Source organism: Sparus aurata, chromosome 1 (assembly GCF_900880675.1).
Source record: "Sparus aurata chromosome 1, fSpaAur1.1, whole genome shotgun sequence".
Classification (NCBI taxonomy): Eukaryota; Metazoa; Chordata; class Actinopteri; order Spariformes; family Sparidae; genus Sparus; species Sparus aurata.
Window position 1 is genome coordinate 425720 of NC_044187.1, and position 20793 is coordinate 446512.

Here is a 20793-nt window from a genome sequence, read left to right on the forward strand (position 1 = left end):
ACCAGTAAACGAGGCGTCTCCGTGTCCTCCGGCCGCTGCAGCTTATATAACAACAGCTTCAGAAAAGAAAAGAGTTTTAAAGACAGACGTCAGAGATACTCATACTTCCACTGAATGAAAGATTTCAGTGCTTCGGTCCTTGAAAGTGTCCAGGAAACAGACTGAGCTTTTAGAAGGCATAAGGTCCAACGATGATGGTGAGGCGGAGCACAGAGCTGGACTGATAACTCAGAGCTGAGTTCTGCGTCACCATCTCCAGGTCCAGGATGTGCTCTCTAGGACCAGTCAGAGGACGTGTCATCACCAGCATGCCGCTTATGTTACTGGACCGCTGCAACGAGAACAACAGATAATTACTGTTTTAGTTGGGAGTAAAACACTGACTGACAGTCTGACACTCATTCACCTGTCGTTGACAAGATCAGAGGTTACATGAAAACAGGAGATTTAGTTCACAGATTCATTCAGATAAAAGTTAAGAAACCAGGAAAGACAATGTATGTAGATTGAGCTGAGATTACACTGCGAGTACAGACGATGTGATCGATGAAATGAGCTGTGAGCAGATTGGATGTGATTGGACGAGATCAGAAGTAACCACCTCGCATAAGATGAGCAAAGATTCAGTTACAGGAGCTGTGATGAGATTCATCTGAGTGAAGCGTCTGACTCACCCTGAGGAAGAACTGCCCCCCCTCGTTCCCCGCTTTGATCCTGAAGGTGTTGTGCATGTTGGGGAAGACGCTGGTGGCCTGAATCTGGAAGATGTCTGCCGGCACTGAGCGCTCCGACGTGATGCTCATGTACTTATAGACGATGGTGGGAGGAAGTCCTCTGCATGCGCTCGGAGACTGACAGCTGCAGCGACTGAGGACACAACAACACAAAGACTGATGATGTTACTGTGGTGTCTGCAGGTTCTACTGCTGGTTCTATGGTGCTCCTGCTGGTTCTACTGCTGGTTCTATGGTACTCCTGCTGGTTCTACTGCTGGTTCTATGGTGCTCCTGCAGGTTCTATGGTGCTCCTGCAGGTTCTATGGTGCTCCTGTAGGTTCTACTGCTGGTTCTATGGTGTCTCTGCTGGTTCTATGGTGCTCCTGCTGGTTCTACTGCTGGTTCTATGGGGTCTCTGCTGGTTCTATGGGGTCTCTGGTGGTTCTATGGGGTCTCTGCTGGTTCTATGTGGTCTCTGGTGGTTCTATGGGGTCTCTGCTGGTTCTATGGTGCTCCTGCTGGTTCTATGGTGTCTCTGCTGGTTCTATGGTGCTCCTGCTGGTTCTACTGCTGGTTCTATGGTGCTCCTGCTGGTTCTACTGCTGGTTCTATGGTGCTCCTGCTGGTTCTACTGCTGGTTCTATGGTGCTCCTGCAGGTTCTATGGTGCTCCTGCAGGTTCTACTGCTGGTTCTATGGTGTCTCTGCTGGTTCTATGGTGCTCCTGCTGGTTATACTGCTGGTTCTATGGGGTCTCTGCTGGTTCTATGGGGTCTCTGGTGGTTCTATGGGGTCTCTGCTGGTTCTATGGGGTCTCTGCTGGTTCTATGTGGCCTCTGGTGGTTCTATGGGGTCTCTGCTGGTTCTATGGTGCTCCTGCTGGTTCTATGGTGTCTCTGCTGGTTCTATGGTGCTCCTGCTGGTTCTACTGCTGGTTCTATGGTGCTCCTGCTGGTTCTACTGCTGGTTCTATGGTGCTCCTGCTGGTTCTACTGCTGGTTCTATGGTGCTCCTGCAGGTTCTATGGTGCTCCTGCAGGTTCTACTGCTGGTTCTATGGTGTCTCTGCTGGTTCTATGGTGCTCCTGCTGGTTCTACTGCTGGTTCTATGGTGCTCCTGCAGGTTCTATGGTGCTCCTGCTGGTTCTATGGTGCTCCTGCTGGTTCTACTGCTGGTTCTATGGTGCTCCTGCAGGTTCTATGGTGCTCCTGCAGGTTCTATGGTGCTCCTGTAGGTTCTACTGCTGGTTCTATGGTGTCTCTGCTGGTTCTATGGTGCTCCTGCTGGTTCTACTGCTGGTTCTATGGGGTCTCTGCTGGTTCTATGGGGTCTCTGGTGGTTCTATGGGGTCTCTGCTGGTTCTATGTGGTCTCTGGTGGTTCTATGGGGTCTCTGCTGGTTCTATGGTGCTCCTGCTGGTTCTACTGCTGGTTCTATGGTGCTCCTGCTGGTTCTACTGCTGGTTCTATGGTGCTCCTGCTGGTTCTACTGCTGGTTCTATGGTGCTCCTGCTGGTTGCTACTGCATGGTTCTATGGTGCTCCTGCAGGTTTCTATGGTGCTCCTGCAGGTTCTACTGCTGGTTCTATGGTGTCTCTGCGGGTTTCTATGGTGCTCCCTGCTGGTTATACTGCTGGTTCTATGGGGTCTCTGCTGTGTTCTATGGGTCTCTGGTGGTTCTATGGGGTCTCTGCTGGTTCTATGGGGTCTCTGCTGGTGCTATTGTGGCCTCTGGTGGTTCTATGGGGTCTCTGCTGGTTCTATGGTGCTCCTGCTGGTTCTATGGTGTCTCCTGCTGGTTCTATGGTGCTCCTGCTGGTTCTACTGCTGGTTCTATGGTGCTCCTGCTGGTTCTACTGCTGGTTCTATGGTGCTCCTGCTGGTTCTACTGCTGGTTCTATGGTGCTCCTGCAGGTTCTATGGTGCTCCTGCAGGTTCTACTGCTGGTTCTATGGTGTCTCTGCTGGTTCTATGGTGCTCCTGCTGGTTCTACTGCTGGTTCTATGGTGCTCCTGCAGGTTCTATGGTGCTCCTGCTGGTTCTATGGTGCTCCTGCTGGTTCTACTGCTGGTTCTATGGTGCTCCTGCAGGTTCTATGGTGCTCCTGCAGGTTCTATGGTGCTCCTGCTGGTTCTACTGCTGGTTCTATGGTGCTCCTGCTGGTTCTACTGCTGGTTCTATGGTGCTCCTGCTGGTTCTACTGCTGGTTCTATGGTGCTCCTGCTGGTTCTACTGCTGGTTCTATGGTGCTCCTGCTGGTTCTACTGCTGATTCTATGGTGCTCCTGCTGGTTCTACTGCTGGTTCTATGGTGCTCCTGCTGATTCTATGGTGCTCCTGCTGGTTCTACTGCTGATTCTATGGTGCTCCTGCTGGTTCTACTGCTGATTCTATGGTGCTCCTGCTGGTTCTATGGTGTCTATGCTGGTTCTATGGTGCTCCTGCTGGTTCTACTGCTGGTTCTATGGTGCTCCTGCTGGTTCTACTGCTGGTTCTATGGGGTCTCTGCTGGTTCTATGGGGTCTCTGGTGGTTCTATGGGGTCTCTGGTGGTTCTATGGGGTCTCTGCTGGTTCTATGGGGTCTCTGCTGGTTCTATGGGGTCTCTGGTGGTTCTATGGGGTCTCTGGTGGTTCTATGTGGTCTCTGGTGGTTATATGGGGTCTCTGCTGGTTCTATGGGGTCTCTGCTGGTTCTATGTGGTCTCTGGTGGTTCTATGTGGTCTCTGCTGGTTCTATGGGGTCTCTGCTGGTTCTATGGGGTCTCTGCTGGTTCTATGTGGTCTCTGGTGGTTCTATGGGGTCTCTGGTGGTTCTATGGGGTCTCTGGTGGTTCTATGGGGTCTCTGCTGGTTCTATGTGGTCTCTGGTGGTTCTATGGGGTCTCTGGTGGTTCTATGGGGTCTCTGCTGGTTCTATGTGGTCTCTGGTGGTTCTATGGGGTCTCTGCTGGTTCAATGGGGTCTCTGGTGGTTCTATGGTGTCTCTGCTGGTTCTATGGGGTCTCTGCTGGTTCTATGGGGTCTCTGCTGGTTCTATGGGGTCTCTGGTGGTTCTATGGGGTCTCTGCTGGTTCTATGGGGGTCTCTGCTGGTTCTATGGGGTCTCTGGTGGTTCTATGGGGTCTCTGGTGGTTCTATGGTGTCTCTGCTGGTTCTATGGGGTCTCTGCTGGTTCTATGGTGTCTCTGCTAGTTCTATGATGTCTCTGCTGGTTCTATGGTGTCTCTGCTGGTTCTATGGGGTCTCTGCTGGTTCTATGGGGTCTCCGCTGGTTCTCTGGTGGTTCAGATATCACAGTGGTGATATCTGAACCACCAGAGACTGTGGACTAATATAGCTGTTATGAGCCTCTGTTGAGACCCATGGGTACTGTAGTTCTACTGAAGCAGAACAGAGGTGTGTGAAGGAGCCCAGGTGAGTCTCACCCCTCTCCAGACTGGACATAGGGCTCATGGCAGGGGTTTCTTGGATAGCAGCGGTAACCTCCAAAGTAGTTCCAACACACCTGGTCATCACGGCAGTTTGATCCTGTTTCACACTCGTTAATATCTGTGAACAGAAGCAGGACAAACAGGGTCACTCCAGAAACCACTTCTGATCAGCTCAGTTCTGCTACAGGAGGACAAGGATTTCTTCAAAGCTGTAAAGACGACATCATTCCGGAAGACTTCAAATCAACCTGCAGCAGCTGATGTAAGAATAAGTGTTTACCAAGCTGTTGGCAGTCGTTTACTCTTTAATCTCACTTCTGATCGTCCCTGAACGCGTCAGCAGCTTAACTCTCACTGAGGTGAACTCACTGTACCTTGGCACAGACGTGCTCCCTGCAGCTGGTAACCTTCAGGACAGACGCAACGGAAAGAGCCGGGCTGGTTCACACACTGCCACTGGCAGATGCCGGAGAACAGCAGGCACTCATCCACATCTGCAAAACGACAGACAGACAGACAGGCAGGCAGGCAGGCAGGCAGGCAGACAGGCAGACAGACAGACAGACAGACAGACAGGCAGACAGACATCATTTAGGACATTTAACAGACGCTTTTGTCCAAAGCGACTTACAATAAGAACATTTGTCAAAAGAAAGAAACCATCACATGTCACAATCGATAAAGTAAGAAAGAAAAAAACAGAAACAATTTTCAAGCCTTCATCTGAGGATCCTAGATGCAATTTATCAAGGATACTTTAAGTGCATAAGTGCTGTGATTTAAGTGTTAACTATGAGAACATACAAGTGCATATAGGAGGTCACAGAGGAGGCGGGTCACATGGGAAAATCTGGGTAGTTTGTAAACGAGGTGGGCTGCAGCGTTCTGGATAAACTGCAACAGTTTAGTCACAGAGGCTGAGAGTCCAGCCGAGAGGGAGTTACTGAAGTCCAGGAGGGAGAAGACCAGAACTCGGACCAGGAGCTGTGCTGCCTCCTTTGTGAGACAGACAGTAATTCATCTCCACCTTTGTAAATGCTGACATGACAGTTGCAGGTTTATTTCATATAAAACAATCAATATAAAAACTTTATGTGTGTGTGTCTCATGTCAGTTTCTGTCATTTTGACCAGCACCAGGTAACTAAAGCTAAAGCAATGGTGGTTTCTCTACTCTTAAACTGCGGTGTTGTTTATCTACCAGTTAGTTCTTTGAGTTGATCTGGAAACTTGAGTTCTTCCATTGTTGCTCTTTAGTTGCTCTGTTCCTACACCAGCTTTGACCTTAGTGTGTCTGATTTGCTGAGTAGGTCAGGTGACCCTCACCTGGTGAATCTGGGCTCTCTGATTGGAGCTCACCCGCTCTCCTGTCTGTTACCTGTGCAGTAGTTGAACCCGTCTGCGATGAATCCGACTTGACACTGGGCGGAAATCCGCCTGGCCTGGTTGCTGGCAGTCTGGCGGTTGCCATGGTGAGCGGGCACTGTGAGGAGGGGGACGAGGTGCAGGGGGGGGGGTTGTGTGGTGGCGGGCTCCTCGTCTCTGTCGGTGATGATGATGTGGGCGCTCTGCGGCAGACAGAAGTAGCCACCAAAGAGGTTGATGCAACCCATTCCACCTTTACAGGCATCTGGCAACGTCTCACACTCGTTGATATCTGGGAAATGTAGTCCAACAACTTAATAATATTAAGAGATAGACAGATAGACGGATAGATATTACATTCACATAACGTCTTACAATCCTCGTTATTGACTGAAGTGAAGAGTTTATTGTGGTTCCTGGAAGAACACCGACATGACATATTAATAAAGGCTGTGTGTGTTTAATACAGCAGAGCCGACAGGTTCTGTGTTCAGTCTCTGCGTGACTGAAATGGGCCGAATGATGAAGCCTGATCCTCTGAGTGTACTTTAATTTATATTCTTGAATCATGCCATGCAGTCCTTGTTCTGTGGACTAACATGACAAGAACAGTCTGTCTCATCATGTCATTATAGTCGCTTTATTTATTATATCGCATTTCTCTAAGCTTTGTTTCTGTTTTATGTTCCCACAAGCTGCAAGCTGTGTCACTCTCTACACTCTCTCTAGCTTCCTGCTCCTCTTCCTCCTTCTCTTTCTCCTCCTCCCCTCTTTCTTTCAGGCTCCCTTCTGATGGACCACGGCCCCCTGGGACCATCTACTGTTTCCGGGCTCCTGCTGTCTTGAAATACTGACTGATCTGGATCGTCACACCCCGGGCTCTGCTGGATCACTGCTCTCCTCTGCTTCACTATCTCCTCATATCTATATTTCTGTAAATCTTGATGCCTCTCTCTGTCTATTACTAATGATCTTGTGTGGCCTGCCTTCTTCCAGGTCAACATGGTGGACAGGAGGTCGTCTGGCTCGGGCTCCACTTGGTGATGCCTCGTCCTGCTCGGTCGTCTCCTGGATCCACTCACTCTACATATAACTTGTATCAGACTTTCTGTTAATGTAACTTGTAAACTGTGAATTGTTGCTCTTTTCTGTCCACGCAACATCTATTGCATGTCTGTCCGTCCTGGAAGAGGGATCCTCCTCTGTGGCTCTTCCTGAGGTTTCTTCCATTGTTTTTTTTACCCTGTTAAAAGGTTTTTTTTCCATCAACATGTGAAGTTTTTCCTCACTGGAATCGAGGGTCTAAGGACAGAGAATGTTGTTCACTGTACAGACTGTAAAGCCCACTGAGGCAATGTGATTGTGATTTTGGGCTATATAAATAAAATGGATCTGATTTGATTTGATTTAGTTTACCTTATAGAAGCTATAGGTGTGTTTGATTCATATGACCGAGAAGCTATATGAAACTATTGGCTCCTGTCTCATAATCAATCAGCCTGCTCATCCCTGAGCCCAGGACCAGTCCGTTATTTGAACACATCCAGGCTGTTACACATTACTCCACACAGACAGTAATCTATTACTTTAAACTGAAGCTAACGAGTGATGTGTATTATATTACATTTTGACAATATTTAACAAACGTTTAACTTTTACCAACATTCAACATAATTCACTGTCGTTTATCAAACGTGTAAAAATGCTTCTGTCTGGTGACATCACAGTCTGATGACATCACAGCCTGATGACATCACAGTCTGATATTTGGTTATTGATCTAATATCTGTGATCAGTGTTGTAGAAATGTGCTGAAACTGCAGGATGTCACTTACCTTTACATTCCTGCTCTGCCACGTTGAATTTGTAGCCCTCCGTACACTGTCAGACAATAACAACTTATTGATCGATTGGTCACACTTCATATATATACTTTAACTCTACACAAACACACACACACACATACACATACACACACACTAAAGTTGAGGTACCGCAGTAAAGATGAGGTACTGTAGTAACGTTGATATACTGTAGTAAAGTTGAGGTACTGTAGTAAAGTGGAGGTACTGTAGTAAAGATGAGGTACTGCAGTAAAGTTGAGGCACTGCAGTAAAGTTGAGATACTGTAGTAAAGTTGAGATACTGTAGTAAAGATGAGGTACTGCAGTAAAGGTGAGGTACTGTGGTAAAGATGAGGTACTGCAGTAAAGGTGAGGTACTGTGGTAAAGCTGAGGTTGAGGTACTGCAGTAAAGTGGAGGTACTGCAGTAAAGATGAGGTACTGTGGTAAAGTTGAGGTTGAGGTACTGCAGTAAAGTTGAGGTACCGCAGTAAAGGTGAGGTACTGCAGTAAAGTTAAGGTTGAGGTACTGTAGTAAAGTTTAGGTACTGTAGTAAAGTTGAGGTACTGCAGTAAAGATAAGGTACTGCAGTAAAGGTGAGGTACTGTAGTAAAGTTGAGGTACTGCAGTAAAGTAGAGGTTGAGGTACTGTAGTAAAGTTTAAGTGTTGTAGTAAAGTTGAGGTACTGTAGTAAAGTTGAGGTACTGCAGTAAAGTAGAGGTTGAGGTACTGTAGTAAAGTTGAGGTACTGCAGTAAAGTTTAAGTGTTGTAGTAAAGTTGAGGTACTGTAGTAAAGTTGAGGAACCGCAGTAAAGTTGAGGTACTGCAGTAAAGTTGAAGTATCGCAGTAAAGTTGAGGTACTGCAGTAAAGTTGAGGTACCGCAGTAAAGTTGAAGTACTGCAGTAAATTTGAGGTACCGCAGTAAAGTTGAGGTACTGCAGTAAAGTTAAGGTACTGTAGTAAAGATGAGGTACTGCAGTAAAGTTGAGGTACTGCAGTAAAGTTGAGGTACTGTAGTAAAGATGAGGTACTGCAGTAAAGTTGAGGCACTGCAGTAAAGTTGAGGCACTGCAGTAAAGTTGAGATACTGTAGTAAAGTTGAGGTACTGTAGTAAAGATGAGGTACTGCAGTAAAGGTGAGGTACTGTGGTAAAGTTGAGGTTGAGGTACTGCAGTAAAGTGGAGGTACTGTAGTAAAGATGAGGTACTGCAGTAAAGTTGAGGTACTGTAGTAATGTTGATATACTGTAGTAAAGTTGAGGTACTGTAGTAAAGTGAAGGTACTGCAGTAAAGTTGAGGCACTGCAATAAAGTTGAGGCACTGCAGTAAAGTTGAGGTACTGTAGTAAAGTTGAGGTACTGCAGTAAAGTTGAGGTACCGCAGTAAAGTTGAGGTACTGCAGTAAAGTTGAAGTATCGCAGTAAAGTTGAGGTACTGCAGTAAAGTTGAGGTACCGCAGTAAAGTTGAAGTACTACAGTAAATTTGAGGTACCGCAGTAAAGTTGAGGTACTGCAGTAAAGTTGAAGTACTGCAGTAAAGTTGAAGTACTGCAGTAAATTTGAGGTACATACTCTTGTGATACACTTTGAATGAATTTCCAGCCTCAACATTAAAACATGTCGCCAGTTAATGATGTTATGCTAATAGTGAAGCTCTCTGATGTTTTTCAAATTAAAAGTACCTCAGTGTCTCAGGTGTGTTATCAGGTGACACTTACAGAGTAGGTGACAGGTAGGTCCACCTGCTGAGCTGTAACCATGACGATCAGGAGCCTCACATGAAGAAGGAGCTGCAGCGACTTCATCCTGCTCAACATGAACACGTCCACACCAGCTGAGTCTGAGCTCACAGGGTGGAGTTCAGCCCAAGCAGCTGGGACTGAGGATGAGTCACTGCTCCTCCTCCTCATGCTCCTCTGTTGACTCAACATCAGTTGATGACATCACACCTGATGACATCACACCTGTTCACCTTCATCAGGACCAATAAAAACACTCCAACCATGAATACTGTGTATTATTACACTGTATTAAAATACTCTGTCCTGAATTGTTAAAGTAACTAAAGTAAAAGTATTAATTAGTGAGATGTACTTTTATAAAGTTTATAAAATAAATCGATGTGTAAACAGATTTTACCATGAGCTGTCTGTAGTACTTTGTGTACTGTTGTGTATTTTAACATATTTAATATAGTTCTCTGGTGGTTTTTCATGTTAAAGTAATTGCACAGTAAAAAATACTGTAGAAGTATAATGTCATGTATTTAGTTACTCCTCACTGGGCCAGGCCAACAGCAAGCAACAGAACGTAAACACCATACACATATAGTATACATACACATATATACATACCGGATATACATACACATATATCCATACACATATATTCATACATATATATACATACAAATATATACATACGGGATATACATACACATATATACATACCGGATATACATACACATATATCCATACACATATATACATACACATATATACATACCGGATATCCATACACATATATACATACACATATATCCATACACATATATACATACACATATATACATACCGGATATACATACACATATATCCATACACATATATACATACACATATATCCATACACATATATACATACACATATATACATACCGGATATACATACACATATATACATACCGGATATACATACACATATATCCATACACATATATCCATACACATATATACATACACATATATACATACCGGATATACATACACATATATCCATACACATATATACATACACATATATACATACCGGATATCCATTCACATATATACATACACATATATACATACACATATATCCATACACATATATACATACCCATATATACATACACATATATACATACCGGATATACATACACATATATCCATACACATATATACATACACATATATCCATACACATATATCCATACACATATATACATACACATATATCCATACACATATATACATACACATATATACATACACATATATCCATACACATATATCCATACACATATATACATACACATATAAACATGCACATATATACATACCGGATATACATACACATATATACATACACATATATACATACCGGATATACATACACATATATCCATACACATATATACATACACATATATCCATACACATATATACATACACACATATACATACACAGATATACATACACAGTATATACATACACAGTATATACATACACACATATACATACACAGTATATACATACACACATATACATACACAGATATACATACACAGATATACATACACAGTATATACATACACAGATATACATACACACATATACATACACAGTATATACATACACAGTATATACATACACACATATACATACACACACTGACATATATACATAGGCACCTCACTGAGTGCTGGACCGTATGTCGACTTCATAATATATGAATCAGAATCAGAAATTCTTTATTGATCCCTGACGGGAAATTGCAGTGTTCCCATTTAAAGTCAACATGAAGAAAAATAGTAATAATAATAATAATAGTAATAGAAATAATAAAAACTCTATATGGTGCATATTTATAATAGTAGCCTACTGCAACTTTACTTTTCTTTTTTAACATTAAATGTGATTGTATACATTATCATATTTTATAACGTTTTGTCTCTTCACTGCTGACTGAACAGAAAGCAGCTCACTGCTGCTGCAGCTTCTTATCTTGATCTACAGACTTTGTTCAGTTTTTGTCTCCATGATTGTTATTATTAGTACTTAGATGATAAAAAATCACTGTTTTTAAAAACGACTTTGGTGCTTTTTATTCCCACAGACGTCACAGTTACATGTCAGGATGTGGTTATTATACACAGATTCAATATTTAACTGTCATGTATCATCACAGTAACAGTGTTACATACATCAGCAGCTGTAAACACATTAAAACATTATAAAACATCCTGTGGTTTGGGGCCAACCTGTATACTGAACATATACGGAGTAGTTAACGTTTATAATCATCAGAGAACGTTACAGACGGTGTTTTTGGTTTCCTGAATATATCTGTACATGTTTAAATGTGTAAATGAGACATTAACTTATAGCACTTTGTAGAAGGAGCTTTATAAAGTTCACTACATTCACTTGTATCAGTTCATGGGGCGGAGCTGCTGCATCCAAGATGGCGGTGACGTCGATGTATCACAGCAGCGGGCCAACCTGCTCAATGAGGTGTCTGTGTATATATGGTAAAGACAACCAGTGAGCTTAAATAGTCTCTGTGACATCATCAATCAGTCAGCCAATCAGAGACAGTCAGTGACCTCTGACCTCTGAGCTGCTTCCTGTTGTGTTCTGGTCTGGAGCCAGTCCACCTGCTGCTGAGCTCAGAGCTGAACCAGGATCAGGTGTCTATATTTACCTGAGATTAACCGCCTGAGACAAACAGCCTCCTCCTCCTCCTGCTGCTGCTGCTGCTGCTCCTCACACACTCCTCACACACTCCTCACACACTCCTCACAGACTCTCCAACATGTCGGGGATCAGCCCAGCAGCCGACGGACCTCCTTGGAGGAACAACAGCTTCATCCTGGCGGGGGGCAAAGACCCTCCTCTGTCTGACCAGGGAGAGACCATCATCGGAGTGTACCTGCTGCTGCTGGGTGAGAACACACTGTAACACACACTGCTGCACACGCTGTAACACACACTGCTACACACACTGTAACACACACTGCTACACACACTGTAACACACACTGCTACACACACTGCTGCACACACTGCTACACACACTGCTACACACACTGTAACACACACTGCTGCACACACTGCTACACACACTGCTACACACACTGTAACACACACTGCTACACACGCTGTAACACACACTGCTACACACACTGCTACACACACTGTAACACACACTGCTGCACACGCTGTAACACACACTGCTACACACACTGTAACACACACTGCTACACACACTGTAACACACACTGCTACACACACTGCTGCACACACTGCTACACACACTGCTACACACACTGTAACACACACTGCTGCACACACTGCTACACACACTGCTACACACACTGTAACACACACTGCTACACACGCTGTAACACACACTGCTACACACACTGTAACACACACTGCTGCACACGCTGTAACACACACTGCTACACACACTGTAACACACACTGCTACACACACTGTAACACACACTGCTACACACACTGCTGCACACACTGCTACACACACTGCTACACACACTGTAACACACACTGCTACACACACTGTAACACACACTGCTACACACACTGCTGCACACACTGCTACACACACTGCTGCACACACTGCTACACACACTGCTACACACACTGCTGCACACACTGCTACACACACTGCTACACACACTGTAACACACACTGCTGCACACACTGCTACACACACTGCTACACACACTGTAACACACACTGCTACACACGCTGTAACACACACTGCTACACACACTGTAACACACACTGCTACACACGCTGTAACACACACTGCTACACACACTGTAACACACACTGCTACACACACTGTAACACACACTGCTACACACACTGCTGCACACACTGCTACACACACTACTACACACACTGTAACACACACTGCTACACACACTGTAACACACACTGCTACACACACTGCTGCACACACTGCTACACACGCTGTAACACACACTGCTACACACACTGTAACACACACTGCTGCACACGCTGTAACACACACTGCTACACACACTGTAACACACACTGCTACACACACTGTAACACACACTGCTACACACACTGCTGCACACACTGCTACACACACTACTACACACACTGTAACACACACTGCTACACACACTGTAACACACACTGCTACACACACTGCTGCACACACTGCTACACACACTGCTGCACACACTGCTACACACACTGCTACACACACTGCTGCACACACTGCTACACACACTGCTACACACACTGTAACACACACTGCTGCACACACTGCTACACACACTGCTACACACACTGTAACACACACTGCTACACACGCTGTAACACACACTGCTACACACACTGTAACACACACTGCTGCACACGCTGTAACACACACTGCTACACACACTGTAACACACACTGCTACACACACTGTAACACACACTGCTACACACACTGCTGCACACACTGCTACACACACTACTACACACACTGTAACACACACTGCTACACACACTGTAACACACACTGCTACACACACTGCTGCACACACTGCTACACTCACTGCTGCACACACTGCTACACACACTGCTACACACACTGCTGCACACACTGCTACACACACTGCTACACACACTGTAACACACACTGCTACACACACTGTAACACACACTGCTACACACACTGCTGCACACACTGCTACACACACTGCTACACACACTGCTGCACACACTGTAACACACACTGCTACACACACTGTAACACACACTGCTACACACACTGCTGCACACACTGCTACACACACTGCTACACACACTGCTGCACACACTGCTACACACACTGTAACACACACTGCTGCACACACTGCTACACACACTGCTACACACACTGCTGCACACACTGCTACACACACTGTAACACACACTGCTACACACACTGCTGCACACACTGTAACACACACTGTAACACACACTGCTACACACACTGCAACACACACTGCTACACACACTGCTGCACACACTGCTACACACACTGTAACACACACTGCTACACACACTGTAACACACACTGCTGCACACGCTGTAACACACACTGCTACACACACTGCTGCACACGCTGTAACACCCACTGCTACACACACTGCAACACACACTGCTACACACACTGCTGCACACACTGCTACACACACTGCTGCACACACTGTAACACACACTGCTGCACACACTGCTGCACACACTGCTACACACACTGCTGCACACACTGTAACACACACTGCTACACACACTGCTGCACACACTGCTACACACACTGCTGCACACACTGCTACACACACTGTAACACACACTGCTACACACACTGTAACACACACTGCTACACACACTGCTACACACACTGCTACACACACCTTTTCTTCTGTGGTGTAGAGTTTCCACAGTTGTTCCGTGGACAGCGACCGGAGAGAGTTGCTGTTTTGTTTTGTTGCTCTGTAACAGTGATGTAAAAGTGATGACATCACTGTGACATCAGGATTTACTGCAGAACGAGAAGTTAATGAAACAGCTTCCTGTTGATGGTTTAAACTGTGTTACTGTGGTGTGTTCAGGTGTAAACGCTGTGTGTCTCTGTCTCTGTGGTGTGTTCAGGTGTAAACGCTGTGTGTCTCTGTCTCTGTGGTGTGTTCAGGTGTAAACGCTGTGTGTCTCTGTCTCTGTGGTGTGTTCAGGTGTAAACGCTGTGTGTCTCTGTCTCTGTGGTGTGTTCAGGTGTAAACGCTGTGTGTCTCTGTCTCTATGGTGTGTTCAGGTGTAAACGCTGTGTGTCTCTGTCTCTTTGGTGTGTTCAGGTGTAAACAGTGTGTGTCTCTGTCTCTGTGGTGTGTTCAGGGTGGTTGTCCTGGTTTGGAAACAGCATCGTCCTCTTCGTCCTTTACAGACAGAGAGCCACCCTGCAGCCCACCGACTACCTGACCCTTAACCTGGCCATCTCCGACGCCAGCATCTCCGTGTTCGGCTACTCCAGAGGCATCATTGAGATCTTCAACGTCTTCCAGGACAGCAGCTACATCATCACCTCCATCTGGACCTGCCAGGTAGACCTGAGGCACACCTGATATTACTTTTCCACCAACATTAGCAGGTCTGCACAGGTTTTTCAACGCAGGTCAACCTCCTAAAAATCACCTGTTGACCCCATTCCCACTTACCACCAGCAAGGCAGCCCGTCTGTGATTTTTTATTATTTTTTCAAACACATTTTTATTATCTTTTTTCAGAACACATTACAAGAAAGGAAACAAAAAGATAGAACATACAAACGACTTAAAACAGTAACAGGCAGTTTTACAAAATAAAAGGCAAATTACAGGTCATTGTGATGTGCTCTGAGGACAAAGACATACGTAGGATAATAAATAAACCTGACTTCATTCATATTGGGGATATACTGGGGAGGGATGGGGGGGATAGCTTAGCTCTGATATACTTGATAAATGGTTTCCAAATTCGATCAAATTTATCAGAGGGGCCGTGAATTGTGTGTTTCAGTTTCTCCAGCTTGAGATGCTGCATCACCTCCCTCAGCCACTGAGTCCAGCTCGGGGGCTGAGGAGACTTCCAGTGGAGAAGAATCAGTCTTAGTGCTAGCAAAGTAACACATTTTGTCACGTTGAGTTTAACTCCAGTTAGATTCTTGTTGTTTTTTCCTGCTACACCAAAAATGGCTATCATAGGATCTGGCTCAATCACCATTTTGAAAACATCTGACAGTGATCCAAAAGTCGAGTTCCAATAAGTGAGAGCCAAAGAAGCGGGTGATACTTTGCATCTGTCACAGGTAGAGTCCACCCCTGGGAACATTTCAGAGAAATGAAGACGGTGCGGCACCCTGAACTGAATAAGACCATGCTGGGCACAGATTGAGGCTGTATGGACCCCCTCTAAGGCCTTTATCCACTGCTCTGCTGCCACAGCCAACCCCAGATCCCCCTCACATGCAGATCTTAGAGTCTCCAAAGAAGGATTTTGCAGGTTGGATAGGAGATTATAAAGATAGGATATTGCACCCCGACTGAAAGCCTCAAAGGAAAACAAGGTTTCCATGGGCAATTCATCAGGAAGATTGAAAAATCTGAATCTGAAAAATCTGATCCGTTGATAGGATTGATGGGAGAACTTTTTCCAATCGCGTATCAAGCATCTTGGCTAATAATTTTGTATCCACATTTAATAGACTAATTGGTCGATATGAACCCGGTTCTCTAGGGTCTTTACCTTCCTTTAACAAAACTGATATAGAAGCCTGATAAAAGGTAGGAGGGAGCGCTCTGGCGGTAAAGGCTTCATTGAAAGCATCAAGCAGTACAGGAGAAATTAATGTAGAATACGTTTTTGAAGAACTCGGCGGTGAACCCATCTGGGCCTGGAGTTTTAGAGCTTTGCATTGTTTTTACTGCATGTGTTGAGTCCCGGAGCGAAAGAGGCTCAGTGAAACTAGCCTTGTGGTTTTCTTCTATCGTAGGAATTTGTAATTTATTTAAAAATTCACCTATTAATGCAGGGTCACCTTTGGACTCTGAGGTATAAAGATGTGTATAAAAAGACTTAAATTCACTGTGGATTTCCTGTTGAATTTCACCACTGGCTGTGCAAATTTCTGCTATAAGTCTCGATGAGGCTGCTCAACTAATTTGGTGAGCCAAGAGGCGCCCCGCCTTCTCCCCTGCTCACACAGTCTGTGTCTGGTCTGGAGTATTAGCTTAGCTGCCTCATCGGTGGAAGAAGATCAAAATCTGACTGAAGAGAGCTCCTCTTATTGTATAGGTCTGGTGAAGGAGTTATTGAATTGGTCGTGAGTAGACATTTCTGCTCTGAAGTCTCTCAAGATAGCTTCATGGAAAAGTCGAAGTTCTTCCAGAAGAAGTTGAACAGTCAGTTGGCCACCCTCCGCCATCTTGACTCAAAATTTAGCTTAGCTGTTAAACTATTGTTCACTATCGTCGTTTTCTAATTTTATTTCTTTACCGGCCAAAGCTCCATGTCCGTGTTAATTGGGCGATGGATTGTAACCAGTTTCACTTCAAGATAATCAAACTATGGTCGTAGAAATGTGTAAAATAAGTGAAAAACACAGGAGCCTACGAGACCTACGTCTGCTCCATACCAGGGTCAAACCGGAAGTCCCGTCTGTGATTTTTATCTGAAGCGTCAATAAGCCGAACAATAACAACAGACTCTTTGTGAAAGAAGCGTCTGTAAACAGTGGATACATTATTTTGAGTGTCACAACTCATTTTTGTCCAGTAACATTTGGAAAGTGTAGAGGAGCCGCACGATTCAATAACTTTTCACCCTTCTGCTAGACCGGAGGTTATCCGGCTCGGTCGGTGATCCATGTCGGTGGAAACTCGAGCTTTTTTGTCTTCAGGACACCACTGAGCAGCTTTGATAGTAGTGATGGGAATTCCGGCTCTTTTAAGAGAGCTGGCTCTTGTGGCTCGGCTCACTAGAAAGAGCCAGCTCTTTCGGCTCACAACTGGCTCCTCAGATTTTTTTGTTGCTTAAATTAATTTATTACCAAAAATAATGAAACACGGTGTGTAAAATGAATTACTAATGTACAAAACATACATTATATCAAACGTTTATTATTTATATGGCTTATTATACTCAACATGGAACAAAGTGCTACAAAAAATAAATTATAGATAAATAAGGTACACAGCCTTTTGCACAAACTGTGTCATAGAGCTGTGGTTGTAGGTGGAGGTGGTTGTTGTGGTGTTGTAGACACTGTGGACGCTGCAGCAGCAGCAACAGTTGCAGCAGACAAACTGACACCTTCATTAGCAGCAGGTTCACTTGCTTGTCTTTTTTCTTCCAACTGCACTGATGGCTGTAGCTACAGTTCTAATGTGTCTGTGCAGGTTATCTGTAGAGCCTGCTACATGTGAGATTTTAACCTTCAATACTCCACACTCACACTTACTGCGCTTCCTGCCGTCACTCAATTTCTCACCTTTCCAGTGTGTTCTCTCTCTCTCTCTCTCTCTGTGGTGTTTGCGTGTGTGTGTGTGCTGTGTCTGACCAATCACGTGCGGCTTGACCAGAGAAAAATAGTGAAAAAAAAAACCCAAAGCGGCTCCGGCTTCCAGACAGGAGCCGGCTCCGATCGTCACTTCAAAGAGCCGGCTCTAAGAGCCGTTTCGTTCGCGACCGACACATCACTACTTGATAGGAATGAACGGGCTGCACCTCTAACACTGTGTCCAGTAATAAAATTACCTTACAGAATGCATCCCAAATTCCTTCTTTATTTACATCACTTTTCACGGCAGAATTTAGCGCGTTGACCCGGGTCTTAGGTTCAGATCCAAGCTGAGCCGAGGTGATAAAAACACGGGTCTACTGCAGAGTTTACACATTCACAGTGCAAACAAAAGCCTGATCTTAATGGGTTTAAGTGGGATTCTTGACTAGTGGAAAAGGGGTGAAGGTTTATATCTCAGCCACGTGTCTCTCAGAGGACTTCCTCTTGTGTCACGATGGACCTGATGGTTTGAAGGAGGTGGAGCCTGAACAGGAACACACCTGTTACCTGTCCTGTTTGTCTCCCGCAGGTGGACGGTTTCTTCACGCTGGTGTTCGGTCTGAGCAGCATCAACACACTGACAGTGATCAGCATCACCCGCTACATCAAAGGATGTCACCCGAGCAGAGGTCATTAACACATGTATTTATGTAGCAGGCTTCTGATTGGTCAGGTCTTTGATAGATGGAGGTTAAACTTCACCTCGCTACATTAAAGCTAGTGAAATGAAATGTTGTGGTTTGGTTGCATATACGATTGTGTCGAGGTAAGCTGACCTTTTTGGTTAAAATAATGACTTCCTGTTGAGGCTTTCGTCTGTGGTCTGAACTGTCACCTGGGCACTAGAGGGCGCCGTAACCAGACAGACACCTGTAGCTGAAACCATTTGAAACGTTCACAGTGAATGTTGAATGTTGTGTTTCAGCGCGTCACATCAGCAGCACCAGCGTGTCTGTCTGTCTCCTGCTCATCTGGATCACAGCTGGATTCTGGTCCGGAGCACCGCTGCTCGGCTGGGGCAGCTACAAAGGCAGGAAACCTTCAGAATAAGAGTCTGTTTACCTCTGCTTTTACTGACCCCTGACCCCTGACCTTTGACCCCTCCATGCCCCCTCTGCAGATCGTGGATACGGCACCTGTGAGATCGACTGGGCCAAAGCGACCTACTCAAGCATCTACAGGTCCTACATCATCTCCATCCTCATCTTCTGCTTCTTCATCCCAGTGCTCATCATGCTCTTCTGCTACGTGTCCATCATCAACACGGTGAAGAGAGGCAACGCTCTGTCAGCAGAGGGCGACCTGACCGACCGCCAGAGAAAGATCGAGAGAGACGTCACCATCGTGAGTCACATAGACCGCCGTGATACAGCAGAGTGAAGACCTGGTCCTGGTGCAGTGATGGTCCTTTGACAGGATCCAGGCTCCCTCTGACTCTCTGTGGTTTTCTGATGTTTGAGGACGAATGCGAAGAGATTGGTCCAATAACCAATTGTGTCTTGCAGGTTTCCATAGTGATCTGCACAGCCTTCATCCTGGCGTGGTCTCCGTACGCAGTGGTGTCCATGTGGTCTGCCTGGGGCTTCCACGTGCCCAACCTCACCAGCATCTTCACCCGTCTCTTTGCAAAGTCTGCCAGCTTCTACAACCCCCTCATCTACTTCGGACTCAGTTCCAAGTTTCGCAAAGACGTGGCCATCCTGCTGCCATGCACCCGCGACGCCAAAGACACCGTCAAGCTGAAGCGGTTCAAGCCGAAGGCCGACGCCCACGGCCGACCTGCTGCAGGAGGTGGAGCCAGACTCAAAGTTCCTCTGAACCGGACAGAGAAAAAGTACTCGCCCACTCCCCAGCAGCCTTACCCACTCCCCAGCCCGGACTCTGGGGTGGGGAGCCCGCCCCACACGCCACCGCCCGTCAACAAGGAGGTGTTCTACATCAACATGCCCCACGCCTCTGATGCCGGACCAGAGTATGAATGTGAGAGACTCTGATGAGCTCACCTGGAGGAGGACCAGCTCTGATTGGTTAAACAATGATCATGTGATGGACTGACATCTGCTTAGTTCAGACAGACGTCAGCAGATGATGTCACACAGTACAGAAGAAGATGACGTCAAGATTCTTTAAGAAGTTACATGTAGTGATCAGTGTCACAGTGACTTCACATCCTGTTTTACATCCTCCAATCACAAACTGACATGAGGTCCACAAGTTCTTCTTCTCCTTAAAGTCAGGTAAAGTGTTGTGGTCCACAGAACAGTTCTGGAGCTTCACAGTAAAACAGAGTTGCAGCGTTCTGCTGAACAACTGAAGCAGCTGAGACTTGATTTAAACATCAGATGCCTTCATCAGCTCGTCTGCTGTGATCACAGTCTGCAGCAGAGAACACATCACTAACTGATCTCAGACCAGATCACAACCTGATCTGAGGAGACGATCCTGCACCCACTTCAGAGGGGGTGCAAGCTAACACTTTTAGCTTAGCAGCTTTAGGGAGGATTTGAGTTTTTTTATAAAGGTTGTAAATAATCAACCAATCAATCTTTATTT

The 20793-nt window shown here is 45.5% G+C and overlaps 2 protein-coding genes across 2 annotated transcripts; one reads left to right on the forward strand and one right to left on the reverse strand.

The window, feature by feature from the left end:
* Positions 1-91: 91 nt before the first annotated feature.
* On the reverse strand, positions 92-9197 carry LOC115585227 (EGF-containing fibulin-like extracellular matrix protein 1). The gene is made up of 7 exons (XM_030423459.1): positions 9077-9197; positions 7345-7390; positions 5523-5801; positions 4520-4639; positions 4140-4263; positions 675-867; positions 92-331 (listed from the first exon to the last, which is right to left on the reverse strand). Exons 1-7 carry the CDS (start codon positions 9173-9175, stop codon positions 170-172), a joined length of 1023 nt encoding a protein of 340 aa, XP_030279319.1. The 5' UTR covers positions 9176-9197; the 3' UTR covers positions 92-169.
* A 2719-nt stretch (positions 9198-11916) lies between these two features.
* Positions 11917-20280, forward strand: LOC115583065 (opsin-5-like). Its single transcript, XM_030419479.1, has 6 exons — positions 11917-12064; positions 15039-15244; positions 18770-18869; positions 19166-19270; positions 19361-19584; positions 19746-20280. The coding sequence occupies exons 1-6, from the start codon at positions 11935-11937 to the stop codon at positions 20232-20234; spliced, it is 1254 nt and encodes a 417-aa protein (XP_030275339.1). The 5' UTR covers positions 11917-11934; the 3' UTR covers positions 20235-20280.
* Positions 20281-20793: the final 513 nt, after the last annotated feature.

What these genes read in the sequence shown, in the direction of transcription:
- LOC115583065 (XM_030419479.1), top strand. Translation starts at nt 11,935, where the DNA reads ATGTCGGGGATCAGCCCAGCAGCCGACGGACCTCCTTGGAGGAACAAC. An exon ending in AGGATGTCACCCGAGCAGAG is followed by an intron (nt 18,870 to 19,165) that starts GTCATTAACACA and finishes GTTGTGTTTCAG; the next exon opens with CGCGTCACATCAGCAGCACC. An exon ending in TCGAGAGAGACGTCACCATC is followed by an intron (nt 19,585 to 19,745) that starts GTGAGTCACATA and finishes TGTGTCTTGCAG; the next exon opens with GTTTCCATAGTGATCTGCAC.
- LOC115585227 (XM_030423459.1), bottom strand. Translation starts at nt 9,175, where the DNA reads ATGTTGAGCAGGATGAAGTCGCTGCAGCTCCTTCTTCATGTGAGGCTC. An exon ending in CGGGTTCAACTACTGCACAG is followed by an intron (nt 4,640 to 5,522) that starts GTAACAGACAGG and finishes GTCGTTTTGCAG; the next exon opens with ATGTGGATGAGTGCCTGCTG. An exon ending in GGGGGCAGTTCTTCCTCAGG is followed by an intron (nt 332 to 674) that starts GTGAGTCAGACG and finishes TTCTCGTTGCAG; the next exon opens with CGGTCCAGTAACATAAGCGG.